General features: G+C 43.0%; 1 protein-coding gene across 3 annotated transcripts in view; it reads left to right on the forward strand.

Annotated features, from left to right (window-relative positions):
- ARMC9 (armadillo repeat containing 9) overlaps positions 1–13,392 on the forward strand; it is a 151,459-nt gene that overhangs the window by 17,480 nt on the left and 120,587 nt on the right. For all 3 annotated transcript variants that reach the window (XM_043578145.1, XM_043578144.1, XM_043578146.1), the window contains exons 6-7: positions 5,193–5,285; positions 6,972–6,996. In XM_043578145.1, coding sequence (XP_043434080.1) covers positions 5,193–5,285; positions 6,972–6,996 — 118 coding nt within the window. The remainder of the gene's footprint in view (positions 1–5,192; positions 5,286–6,971; positions 6,997–13,392) is intronic.

Raw genomic sequence — 13,392 nt, forward strand, 5'->3', positions numbered from 1 at the left:
TTCCAAAGCCAGCATATCTCCGTTTCCTATCCTGTTATAATTTAGTCGCACGACTTCCATCACTCCTAAAAAGTGGCTGCTAAATTTAGAAGGCCAGGTAGCTGACTGATTCCATCAAAGCCGGCTCGTTGTAGAGTAGCCGAAGTTGAATTCTGTGTTTGTGTTTCTTTGTCTGTCCAAATTTAGTTTTACCCCCTTCCTCTCCCAGGAGGTTGAAGATATAAAATGGTTAGGAAGGTGATGGAACTTGAAAAGAAATGTTAGATTTTCTCAGAGGGAAGACTTCAGTTTATGAAAATGATGGCGCGGTAATGTGGCCCCAGCTTAGGTCCAGGCAGGGGTGCAGCTGGCAGTCAGGGACGGGTCCAGCTGAGGCTGCCGTGGGCACCTGGCCCGCTCTGGCCTGGCATTCTGAGGCAGAGTTCAGTATTCACGGGGAGTCATTTTATTCCATTGTTTTTACTTTTGTTACTCTCTACGTGTTCTTTCAATGGCCATCCTACATGCTTTAGTATGTTTCTGTAATAAAATCTAAAGCTAATATCTGCGTCCTCTTCCTGCAAGGACCTTGGGATGCATTAGCCTCATTCACCCCTTTCCCAGTTTACTTGCTCTTGTTGTCCAGTATTTGAGTTATATATTTTAACCCCACAAGTTACAGGTATTATATTTTATTCCATCTGCGTGTGTATAGATTTGCCCTTATATTTGCCAGCATTTGTTCCGTCTTGCATGAAGGACCTTCCATCAGAAATCATTTTCTCATCTGCCTTATGTACATTCCTTTAGAATCAACTGTACTTGAAGATCTCTTTCAGTTCTCGTTTGTCTGAAATGTCTTGGTCGCTTTCTCAGATGGGGTGCAGACTGGTAGGTTTACAACTGGTTTCCTTTATTACAGTGAAGGTATGATTGTCCCCTCTCCTCGCCCCATTGCTGCTGTTGGAAGTTGGCCATCAGTCTACTTGCTGCTCCTGTGTGGGCGATCTGTCTCGCTTCTCTGGCCGTTAAGATTGTGTAATTTCACTATGATGTGTCTGGGGATAGATTTCTATTTTTACTTGGGCTTTGTTGGGCTTCCTGGATGTGATGTTTTGTGTCTTTCAACAACTCTGGAAAATCGTTTTCTCTTCATACATTGCCTCTTCCCCATTCTCTTTATAATCTTCTTCTGGGTATCTGATTAATCTACATTTAATCTACAGATCTGATGAAATCTGCATTAGACTTGTGCATTCTGTCTTCTGTGTCTATTTTTTCTTCATTAAAAAAACTGTGACAGAATACACATAAAATTTGTCATCTCTGCCATCGTGAAGTGTACAGTTCAGTAAGTGTCAAGTACGTTCACAATGTTGTGCCCTCCTTGTTCCTTAACATCTCATATGTCCCATCTTGTGATCTCTGTCTGGGCTGTATTCTGGGTGATTTATTCACACCTATTTTCTCGTTCCCAGATTTACCCATCAAACTGTGTCCAATCTGTTCTTTAATCTCTTCATTGAATTTGTAATTTCAATTATTTTTAGAGTCTTTTATTCTTTGCTCATATTTTCAAGTCTCTCTCATTTCTTTACCATATTAAACATTTGTTTTATATTCTTTATCTGTTAATTTTCATATCAGGAGCCTTTGTAGATTTGATCCTGCTGTGTTTTGTGTCTTCTGGTTCTCATTCATGGGTCTTATTTCTTTAAAAAAAAATTTTTTTTTTAGGTTTATTTATTCTCAGAGAGAAAGAGAGCACGAGCAGGGGAGGGGCAGAGAGAGAGAATCCCAAGCAGGCCCTGCACTGTCAGCATGGAGCCCGATGTAGGACTTGATCTCAGGAACCATGAGATCATGACCCAAGCCAAAATCAAGAGTCGGGTGCTTAACCGACCAAACCACCCAGGTGCCCATCCTTGTTTAAAAAAAAAAAAAAATCAGTTATTTTGAGTTTTGATAATGACTTTATTTTATGTGGGACTTGTAGGGATTTTTTTTGAGGCCTGAGTGCAGTTTGATTCTTTCAGAGAAGATCTGTGTTTGCATCTCAGTCATCTAGGGCATTACCAACCCAGAATCATTTTAAATCAAATTCTTTGTTCAAGGCTTTGGGAACCACACAGACAGTGTCAGTTTAGGCTGCAATTTTTAATGGGACTGGTTTGGGTTATGAACTTTCACATGAAGTTTTTCCTCCCTTCTACCTAATGTCAAGGTCAAGACAGGTCGACTTCCCTGCTGTCCCCTTCTAGGCAGTGGATTGATTCATCCTTGAATTTTTCCTGATGGCATAGCCCTTTGGGATCCCAATTAAAAAAATTTTTTTAACATTTATTTATTTTTGAGAGACAGAGACAGAGCACAAGTGGGGGAGGAGCAGAGAAAGAGAGACACACACACAGAATCCGAAGCAGGCTCCAGGCTCTGAGCTGTCAGCACAGAGCCCAACGCGGGGCTTGAACTCACAAACTGTAAGATCATGAACTGCACTGAAGTTGGACGCTTAACCAGCTGAGCCATCCAGGTGCCCTGGGATCCCAATTTTATGCAAGGGTCTTCTTTTAGATTGTTTACTATGAGCATCTGGATCCTATTGTCTTCCGTCTTGTGACAGCTCTTAGAACTGAAGTTTAAGGTCTTCAAGACTCGGGGTTATCCTTAGAGTGAAAACTCATTTTTAGCCTCTGCCTTTCCTTTCATGCCACTTAGGGATGCATTTTATAAGATGGCTTATTTATCCAACTTTTTTAGTTGTTTTCATTGCTTTTTCAGGTTATCATTTCTGCTGAGCTGCCAGAAAAGGAAATTCCTTTGTAGCGATTGTAGTGAGCTCTTTTCAGCAAACTCAGTTTGTCAGTGAGCATCTCCGTGCAGAAATACTTGGGTATTCCTCTAATGATTACTTCCAGAAAAACTTTTGGGCGCTCATATAGCAAGAGCCAAGTTAAGCTTAATTAGTGAAGACCGAAAGAAATGGAAGGAATTCTTGTGCGCCCTGCGAGGGGGGAGAAGGCAGCGGGTAAGCGGGTAAGCAGGGAGAGTCCAGCATTGAGCTCTGCCCCCTGCCCCCCAGGAATAGCCCCACTCTTACTCATTTCATTTATTAGGGTTCTGGGCAAGATTTTGAGTGATCAGAGGGCTTTGCTGTTGGGAAAAAACAAGTCAGACAATCATTCTAGTGTAAAGTCCACATTCTACAAGTGAAGAAACTATGACACGAAGAGGGTGAGTGGCTTTGTGCAGGCGGTACAGCAGAACCAGCCCCGTGCTCCCCTCGTCCCATGGGAGCTGGGGAGGCAGGTGCCCATTGGACTTGGGAAACGTCCTTGTTCTCAAACAGAAGAATAAGAGCAGTCAAGAAAAAAAAAAAATAAGGGATTTATTGCCCAAAGAGGTTCTATCGCAATGTTATTTATCCCTGTCATTAGCAGAGCATCATAAGGTCAGTAGTTAAGTTGGAAATACAGATTTGTTGGTTATGCAAAATAGTAGTCAGCAACAGAGCAATTTAGCTGCAAGTCTGCATGTCCCAAAGGTTTTGTTTTGTTTTGTTTTGTTTTTTAAGATGTCTTGATTTATGTTGACCAACATAGCAGTCCTTTCCCGCGATTCTCTCCTGTGCGTTGAACACAGAAGCCTCGAGCTGCGGCACGCTCTGTCAGCTTCCCGCGGCTGCCGTGACAGAGGGCCACAGAGTGGGGGCTTCCATGGCAGAAGCTTCCTGTCACAGGTCAGGAGGCCAGAGGTCTGAAATCACAGGGTCGTGCTCCCTGTGAAGCCTCTAGGTGGGAGGCGCCTTCCTCGCCTCTTCTGGCTTCTAGTAGCTTCTAGTAGTTTCAGGTGTCCCTTGGCTCATGGCAGCATACTCCAGTCCCCAGTCTTTGCAGGCCCATCTTCTCTCTGTGTCTAAATTTCCTTCTTGTAAGGACACTGGTTATGTTGGATGAAGGACCACCCTAGTCCAGTACAACTCATCTTAGCTAATTACATCTACAGCAGCCCTGTCAGTGACCTCACATTCTGAGGAGGTTGGGACTTCAGCGTATCTTTTTAAGGGGATGCAATTCAACCCATAACACACATTATAAATAAAGAGATCGTGCCATGTCAGGGATTTACACAATCTTAATTTTTAATTTTTATTTATTTATTTTTAATGTTTATTTGTTTTTGAGAGAGAGAGAGACAGAGCATAACAGGGGAGGGACAGAGAGAGAGGGAGACACAGAACTCGAAGTGGGCTCCAGGCTCCGTGCTGTCAGCACAAAGCCTGATTCGAGGCTTGAACTCAAGAACTGTGATTATGACCTGAGCCGAAGTCGGATGCTCAACCTACTGAGCCACCCAGGTGCCCCTACACAATCTTTTTAAAATATAAGACAGTATTTTTTCAAAAAGCCAGATGATGCCCCGGATAGAATGGGTGGGGTGGGAGGTGCGGACAAGGACGATGAGCTGGGGGTGGGGCAGGACCTAAGAGGTAAGTAGATACGAAGTTTTAAAGATATTGCTTCTTTTTTTGTGGAGCTTCTTGGTTTGTGTGGTAGATATTCTTGCATAAAGGTTGTAAGGAAAATTGTCCTGAGAAAGAGAATTGCTTGTCACACTTTTACTACTTAAGTCCTTTCCTTCTCAGTGAGCATTATTTGAGACAAATAATTAAGGGACAAGTCAAACTAAAAGTATATCATAATTCTTGACGTGATGCGGTATTTAAGGCAGATAACAGCTTCTGTCCTTTTTTTTTCTTATCTAGATGAAATTTATGGAAATGAGTCTTTTTCTTTGGGAAACTTTTAGTAACTTAGTGATAACTGGGTGTGCCTGCCAGCGCCTTACACACTTAAACTCTACTGAATTCTTCTTGGCATTCAACCTCATAAGGTTATTTGTCATGCCTGTGTTTAAATCACATGAAATATTCAAATCATGTACAGGGTTCTTTTTTCCTTGTTTATGAAAGAACTCTGTTCTTTCTTCCTGCTGTGGGCATTTGAATCTTTTATAAAGAATTGGTCAGATGTCCTAAAACCTATTTTTCGCAGCATCACACAACAGCCAAGGCATCTGCTTTTGATTTCAGTAACTGTGTTGGATGGGGTTATTTAAACCAAAGGCCACACACAATTTGACAACGCTGTTGGCATTTAATGATGTAGTACTTTATTATTTTTCTTTGTGTGTGTGTGTTTTTTTTTCTTCAGGATTCTTGGACTCCAGAATTAAAGTTGAAGTTGGAAAAGTTTCTGGCTTTAATTTTTAAAGCCAATAACACGCCAAAGCTTTTAACATTATACGTATCCTTTTGAAGCAGATGGAGACCCCCCCCACCCCCCACCCCCCACCCAGGGCCCTGGAGTAGCGCACTGGCTTAGGTTGCCTCATGAATAGGGATAATTGATACTGTTGCTTTCATATTTATGAGTTGTGTGAAGCATTAATGGGAGAGCGTGTCAAGGCACATAAAGGGAATTCCAGGTAGAGGGAACAGCACATGCAAAAGGACTGATTGTATATTTAGGAAACGACACAGAATTCAGTATTGCTGGAACAGGAGAGAGAAAGACACTAGGCAGGGCCGGCACAGAGATTTGCGTGAGGTCTTGTAAGTAATGAGGAGCCTTTGAAGCATTTTAAGCAGGAGGATACCATGCTCATATTTACATTAAAAAAAAAATCAATCCTTGTATTCCTGATTATAAAATTGACCATAATTTTTATAGAAAATTTGGAAAGCACAGAAATGCATTTGTATACATACATATACCCAGAAGTACGTAATGTTTAAGCATACATACCTGTCACGTGTGTATTCTTAAATGTTTTTATCCAACGAAGAGAGCATTTCCACATTTCATTAAATATCCTTCGAAAACAGGTTGTTTCCTCAAAAGTTTAAACACAGAGTTACTATATGACCCAGCAATTCCACTCCTAGCTGTGTACCCCGGGGAGCTGAAAACATGTCTACACGGCACCTTGTATACTAATGTTCACAGCAGCGTTGCTCAGAACAGCCAAGAAGTGAAGACAACCCAAGTGTCCATCAAGGGAGGAATGGATAAATAAGATGAATGGATAGTATTCAGGCTTGTAACAGAATGAAGTACTGACACGCTGCAACGTGGGCAGACCTCGAAAACATTCTGCTGAATGAGAGAAGCCACACGTGACAGGTTGCATGTTATATGATTCTATCTGTATGAAGGGTCCAGAAAGGGCAAAGCAATAGAGACAGCAGATGAGTGGTTGCCTGGGGCCAGGGAGGGTAGGTAAACTGGGGATGACTCCTAATGGGTACAGGGCTTCTTTTGGGGGGTGATGAGAATTTTCTAGAATTGATTGCGGTGATGGTCGCACAACTCTATGAATAGACTGAAAACCATTGAAATATATACTTGAAATGAGTGAGTTATACATGGATTATGTCAGTGAAGCTGTTACCAAAAAAATTAAGAAAACCCAAACCAAACAAATACTTTGCCCTCAGTCACGTGGCCGGGTGTGTGTGAGCTGAGATTTGAACTCGGGCAGTCTGGCTTCAGAATCTGTGATCTCAGCTACTATGCTCTGTGGCTGTCTTCCCAGTCTCAGTGTCCTTAGGGTAAAGCTTTAGAATGAAGGGGCAGAGTTGAAGGGTACGAGTTCAGTTTCCTTTTTAGTAGAATGTTCAGTAGCAGTGGGGAACGTCTTTTGAAGGGGGTCAGGAGGCCACTTAGGGGGCTACCGAATAGGGTAAGACTTGCATGCATGCAGCAGTAATTGAGCTGGAAAAAGGTGATTCAGTTGAGAGTGAGCCTCCAAGTACTGAGAAGTTAGTACCTGTCTCAGCTATATATATAGCAACATTAGGAAACGGCCTTTACTCTCCTGAGAATTGCTTTTCACCTTGCTAAGGCTTTCTCAGCTTGGCCACGCTACGTGAAATACCGTGAGTACTTTATCTTCATTGCCTGTTTTCCTCAACTTCTTTCTCATCCCAGAAGGAGAATGGACAGAGTAACAAAGGTAAATCATGTAGATTAACATTTTTTTAATATTAACATTTTTAATGTTTATTTTTAAGAGAAAGGCAGAGACAGCATGAGCTGGGCAGGGGCAGAGAGAGGGAGACACAGAATCCGAAGCAGGCTCCAGGCTCTGAGCTGTCAGCACAGAGCCCAACACAGGGCTCGAACTCACAGGCTGCAAGATCATGACCTGAGCCGAAGTCGGACGCTCAACCGACTGAGCCACCCAGGCGCCCCTAGATTAACATTTTTTAAAGAACAACTTGGCCAACTCAAGTTTTGAGCAGTAGGCTAGGGACAGAGATGGTGAGAATTTGTGCATTTGGCAAACATGGGCTTTAAAAGTCTACATTATTTTTTAATTTAAAAGATGAAAGTCTAAATATCTACGAAGTATTTTGTGATCAAGTTTGTGATTCCTTGAGGCCCACTTTGCAGGACGGCTGGCCTTAGCTACGTCTTGTGTATCAGGTGACTAAGACCCAGAGAGATGAAGAGAAGAAAACCCAAGCAATATCCCGAAGGAATGGGGCTGCAGCCCAGCCAGAGACACAGAGCAGCATGGGTGCCAGAAGTATCATTTTAGGAACTTCCACTTTTACCTTGAACTAGTCTAGTGGGGTCTTATTTACGTAGCAATGGAACACCCATCTTAGAAGCATTTCCATTTTTTTGCATTCAGTTTAGGAATTCCAGCCTTAAGGTTTTAGCATAAAAAGATGGTTTTCCATTATTAGTCTTTTTTTGTTTGTTTGTTTGTTTTTTGCTAGAACTATCCCATTTTTCAGTAAGGCAAGAAAAATTCAGTTAATATGAAGTCAGTGGCCACAATTGTGGTGCTGTGCCTAAGTTTTGTCTTTGATCCTACGTTACAAAAAGTGCTTAAATTAACATTGGAAAGGGTGGATGATGATGTGTTTCATGCCTTTGTGAGTTTTGGTGGCATAGTCCTCAGTCCCCAGCAGGTGGAGTGTTACCACAGGAAACAGCACATTTGCCCTTCTCACAGCAGGGCAATGTTAGAGAGGATCTCAGAACTTCCTGTCTTTGTTTTTCCACGGTCTTTTTTAAAGTTTTGTAAAACAAAAAAAGCTGGGGGTGGGGTGGGGTGTAGGGTTAGTAAATTATTTATCTCTTTTTTTTCCAACACAAGGAAGGCGGGTTCAGCTTCAGATGAGGAAAGTCTGAGTGCTTCCTTTTGCCTTGTACAGCCTTGCATCTCCCCCACCCAGCAGTCCTGCTCAGGCGAATGGTCCTGCCAGCTGCCCCACTCCTCCCACCCCCTGTAGCTCAGAGGGACAAGCCCCACGATCCTTCACTGGGAAGCATCAGTCGGTGCCTGAGCACAGAAGAGCTGGGCCACAGATGTGGCCTCATGGGGTCAACATGGAATCCTCTAAGGGTCACCAGGCTGTGGCCTTGGAGCTCGCTGAGGCTGCTCTGTCCCCAGTAACGTTGTGCCCGAGTCTGAGTTCCAGCGGCTCTCTTCAGGTCCTCAGGCCTGCTCCCTGAAGAGTTAGTATGGTTCCCAGGCCAGTTTTCTCATGTTCAGAACAGTGGGTATTCTTTTTTTTTTTTTTTTTTTTTAATGTTTATTTATTTTGAGAGAGGGAGCAGGGGAAGGGCCGAGAGAGAGAGAATCCCAAGCAGGGTCCACATGGAGCCCGACATTGGACTCGATCCCATGAGCTGTGAGGTCATGACCTGAGCTGAAACCGAGAGTCACTCAACTGACTGACCCACTCAGGCAGGTGCCCCAGAACAGTGGGAATTCTTAAATTGTGCCGGGCATTGGGTCCCGCCCTGCAACTCCTGGAAATGCACCCTCGCCCCCCCTATTTCTGTTTCTGTTGTGACCTAGCAAACCATCTCAGGCTTAGTGGCATAAAACAACAATGTCCCCTTATTATCAGCATCACCTTGCCTGGCCTGGAACCGTGTACTTAGGCATTTCTCCCTGGCTGTCTCGTGGGTTCAGGGGAGCCATCCCCAAGGCTTCCTCACCCGTGTGCACCTGGTGGCCAGTGCTGAGGCGCCCGACTGGAACACCTCTGTGACCTGGGCTTTCTTGTGGCATGGTGGCTGGGTTCCCAGGATGAATGTCCCCAGAGAGAGCCCGTGGAAGCTGCGTCAGCCTCTCGAGGAACTCTGTGTCATTTCTGCTGCAGTCTCTTCATCAGAAGCAAATTCCTAAAGCCAACTCACGTTCAAAGGAAGGAGAATGACGTTCCACCTCTTGATGGGAAGGAGTGTCAAAGATGTGGCCATCATATTTTAAAACCACTACCCCACCGGCATCCTTTGAGTTTCAGAAAATCGCCCAAGTTCTCCAGTAATCCTCGTTCAGACTCGGTCTTTGGACCCCTAGGCACTGGCGGAGGGAAAGTGGTGGGAAACCTCCCTCATTCCTGAGTCTCAGCCAGCCCTTGTCACCCCAACATACCCCGCAGCTTTTGAGGACAACTGTCTGCCAGGAACCAGTCCTGTCTCTCAGAAGTGGCCCAGTTTTATGGATAAAATAAACCTGGGAGGAAGGGGGAGTGTAAAGGGAAGAGCCGGTGTTTTTCTACAGATCTTCCCTTCGGATTTCAGCAAGGAGACCAGGGTGTGTGAGCCCTCTTTAGGTTTGATTTTAATTGAGTTTTCTGAGGCTAGCCAAGCAGAATGTCGGTGGAATTGAGCCTGGCAGGCGCAGCGTGTGTCCGTGGCTGAATAAGCCCCATGATGCAGTATTGCCATGGAGATCAGAGGTGAGCTCCACAGGGCACTGGTACCAGGGGCTCAGGCCCAGGCCCCATGTCGTGACAGCCCCTTGTCACCAGTTTGTCCCCTCCTCCCACAGTTACTGCTGCAGTGACCACAAGGCACAGACATGCTCCCCGTTTATTTGAATTCTAGACTTAGGTGTTGTTTTTTACATTGAATGTTTGGGCAATATCATTATTCTGCGTATCTTGAGAGGAAGGTTTCATGAGTAAGATTTCCACAAGCTTTTGAAGAAGGCAAGAAGAGTGCTTGGAGTAGAAAATTCTCTCAAAAGGAATTACATTTTAAAATGGTACTTAGAGTAAAAACTCAGGTTGGAAATACAGCATATTGTCTTACTATTCTACCTAGCCGTCCAAAAAAGGTACAGAGGGGTGCCTGGGTGGCTCAGTCAGTTCAGCATCTGACTCCTGGTTTCAGCTCAGGTCGTGATCACCAGGTCCATGGGTTTGAGTCCCTCGGTGGGCTCTATGCTGATGGCACAGAGCCTGCTTGGGATTCTCTTTCCCTCTCTCTCTGCCCGTCCCCTGCTCGTATGTGCTCTCTCTCAATAAATAAATAAATAAATAAATAAATAAATAAATAAATAATAAAATAATAAAAAGGTATAGAAATGGTATCTTTTAGCATTTCTGCCATCCATTGATCCGACCTCTTCAGAAAATGAGCAACTGACTGTTTTTCTAGAGTTTAGAGCCCTAAATGGTATTTTTAAAATGATGATCTATATTCATACATCTACATCATAATTTTCTTTATTCGGTACTCGTGGATTAGCAAAATAGCAAAGCTGATTTATATCTGAATACAAAGAAGAAAGAGTATGTCATATTATAAAGTTAGAGTGATTGATTTCAGATTTTTAGATGTCAGAAAAATAGTTCCATGTATTTAAAATATATCATTTTGTCTCGAGCAACAAAGGGGTCTCTAAAGTTAAATCTCATCCAGTCTTTAAAAAAAAAAAAGGCAACGTATTTAAAGTAGAAGTGTTGAGAGACAACTTGATGGCTTGGCCATGGAGGGAGAACTCTATCACTTTTGTTGGTGTTTCATTGGATGCTGGAATTACCGGAAAACTTTCTGTGACCTTAACTGACATTCTTTTAATTGTATATATCTCTTTGTTTAAAACTAGGGAAGTACTTCTTTGGACTTTTGTACAAATTATGTAAGTAGTTGTGAAATATGAAATAACTCAGTTTCATTAATATAAGCTGGGATTTCTAGTAACACCTCTCCACTCAAAGTTGAGCTCTTGCACGGCAAGGGATCTTGGCTTAGTGGTCCTTGTCTCATGAAACTTTTGAGAAGGAAAAAAGAGTGAAAGTTCTTTTTACTCTCAGAAATAAAGTTGAGATCTTGGAGCTGGAGCCGAATCGCTTAACAGTAATGGCCAGGTCCTGTTTGGAGCCAGTTAAGGTGTCCTCTGGGTGACATCTCTGTACCACAGGCTGTTCTGTCCAATGGTGTATTTGAACTGGTCACAGATATTTCAGCCCAACTGCCCACTTCTCTCCTTTCGGTGGCTGCTGGCAGTTAGGTATTTTTCCTCAGGTGTGCCATACTTTGACACTGTCATAAATTCCAATTCTGCGTTCCTAAGGCAAAAGTGCCACAAGTAGTCCCTTACGTTTAGTTAATTGCACAGTGACTTTCTGAGGAGAATTCCTTTGTGCAGTCCTCTTTCGAGGGGACAACTTTGGACACTTTTTTTCTTTCTTTCTCTTTCTTTCTTTTTTCTCTTTCTTTCTTTCTTCCTTTCTTTCGAGAGCACAGCAGCGGGGAGTGGGAGGAGGCAGAAGGGGGAGAGACAGAATTTTAAGCAGGCTCCGTGTGCTTAGTGCCGAGCCTGACGTGGGGCTCGATCCCACGACCCTGGGATCACAACCCAAGCCAAAATCAGGAGTTGGATGCCCAGCTGACTGCACCACCCAGGTGTCCCAATTTGGGGACTTTTATATTGATGATTTGTGAGGTTATTTGCCCCGGTTAATGGGTTTTGGTACTTCATCATCTGCTACTTGGTACATGTTAAGAAAGATTGCACAGGTACTCTAATAGTCATTGCCATGAAGTAGAATTATGACTGTCCTGTAGAATTTTTATAGTTGGATGTTCCGGTTTATGTAATTTGGAATTTTGTACGTATGAAAAAGCCTTAATACTATTTAGCATAGGAAGATGGTAGTGACTCCTTCCTTCTCCCTAATAATATTTAAGAAAAAACTTGACAAATGATTTCCATAGATGTTTTCCAAAGTTTCAAGTGCTAGATGTAAATTCATGCCAGATGACTTTCTTTTTTTTTTTTTTTTTTTTTTTTGAGAGAGAGCAGACGGGGTGGGGGGGCCATGATTGAGTAAGGGGCAGAGTGAGAAGGAGACAGAGAATCCCACAGAGGCTCCGTACTGTCAGCACGGAGTGCCCCCCGAAGTGGGGTTCGAGCTCACCCAGTGCGGGGCTTGAACTCATGAACCATGAGATCATGACCTGAGCCAAAGTCAGATGCTTAACCAACTGAGCCATCTAGGCACCCCATGGCCTGAGAACTTTTTAAAGTTATCTTTTAATACTGAGATTTGAAGGATGCTAAATAATAATAGTAATATTAGTTCATTATTATGTGATATTTGAGGTTTTAATAGTTAAAATATTTGACTTCTACACATAATTGTAATTGAGATACAGTTCACGCGTGATCCTCATAGCTATTTAGAACACAAATTAAGAGGAATAGCTAATTTAGGACAGTGGGGCTCAAACTTGTGATATGCATCCGAGCCATTTGGAGAGTTTGTTGACAATATAGTTTCTCAGTCCCCACCCCGTATCCATAAAATCAGTCTCTGAAGGTGAGGCTTGATTATCTTTACTTTTGGATGATTCTGACATGTTTCAAATTTTGCGTACTGCGGCCTTAGGGTTTAACCCCTGGTTTTTTCAAGTTGTCTACTTGTATGGAAATATATTTAGGAAATCTTTGACCCCTTTCCATAATAGCTATTACTTATTGATTGCCTCTTGTGGGCCAGAATTGTGCTAGGCACTTTGAGTATATCTGTTCGTTTAATTCTCATACTAACTTGTTTTTTGTATGTGTGCTTTTTTTTTTTTTAAGTTGAAGTATAGTTGAAATACAGTGTTGTATTCGTTTCAGGTATACAATATAGTGATTCGACAGTTCTGTACATTACTCAGTGCTCGTCAGGATAAGTGTAGTCCCCATCTGTCACCATACAATGTTATTACAGTATTATTGATTGTTTCCCCTATGCTGTACAATCCTCACAATAACTCTTCAGGGTCATTATCATCATCCCCGTTTTATAGGTTAAGAAATGAGATCAGAGAAGTTAGGCGTCTTGCCCAAGATTATCCAGCAGAAAGTGGTGGAGTAGCCGCTTGAGCCCAGGTCTTTAGGGTTTTCAGATCTCTCAGTGCATGGATGAAATGTGTTCTAAAATGATGACAGTGCCCAGTTAGGACAAGAGTAGTTAACTTGGGTTTGGCGGCATCGTCATTTCCTTCCATCCAAACTTAGCCTTCTGGGAGGGGGAAAAGGAAGATGGGCCAAAGGAGTGCTGACACTGGATAAGATTCGCTATTCCGGCTGTGTCCAGGGTGG

This window comes from Prionailurus bengalensis, chromosome C1 (genome assembly GCF_016509475.1).
Source record: "Prionailurus bengalensis isolate Pbe53 chromosome C1, Fcat_Pben_1.1_paternal_pri, whole genome shotgun sequence".
In the NCBI taxonomy this organism is placed as follows: domain Eukaryota; kingdom Metazoa; phylum Chordata; class Mammalia; order Carnivora; family Felidae; genus Prionailurus; species Prionailurus bengalensis.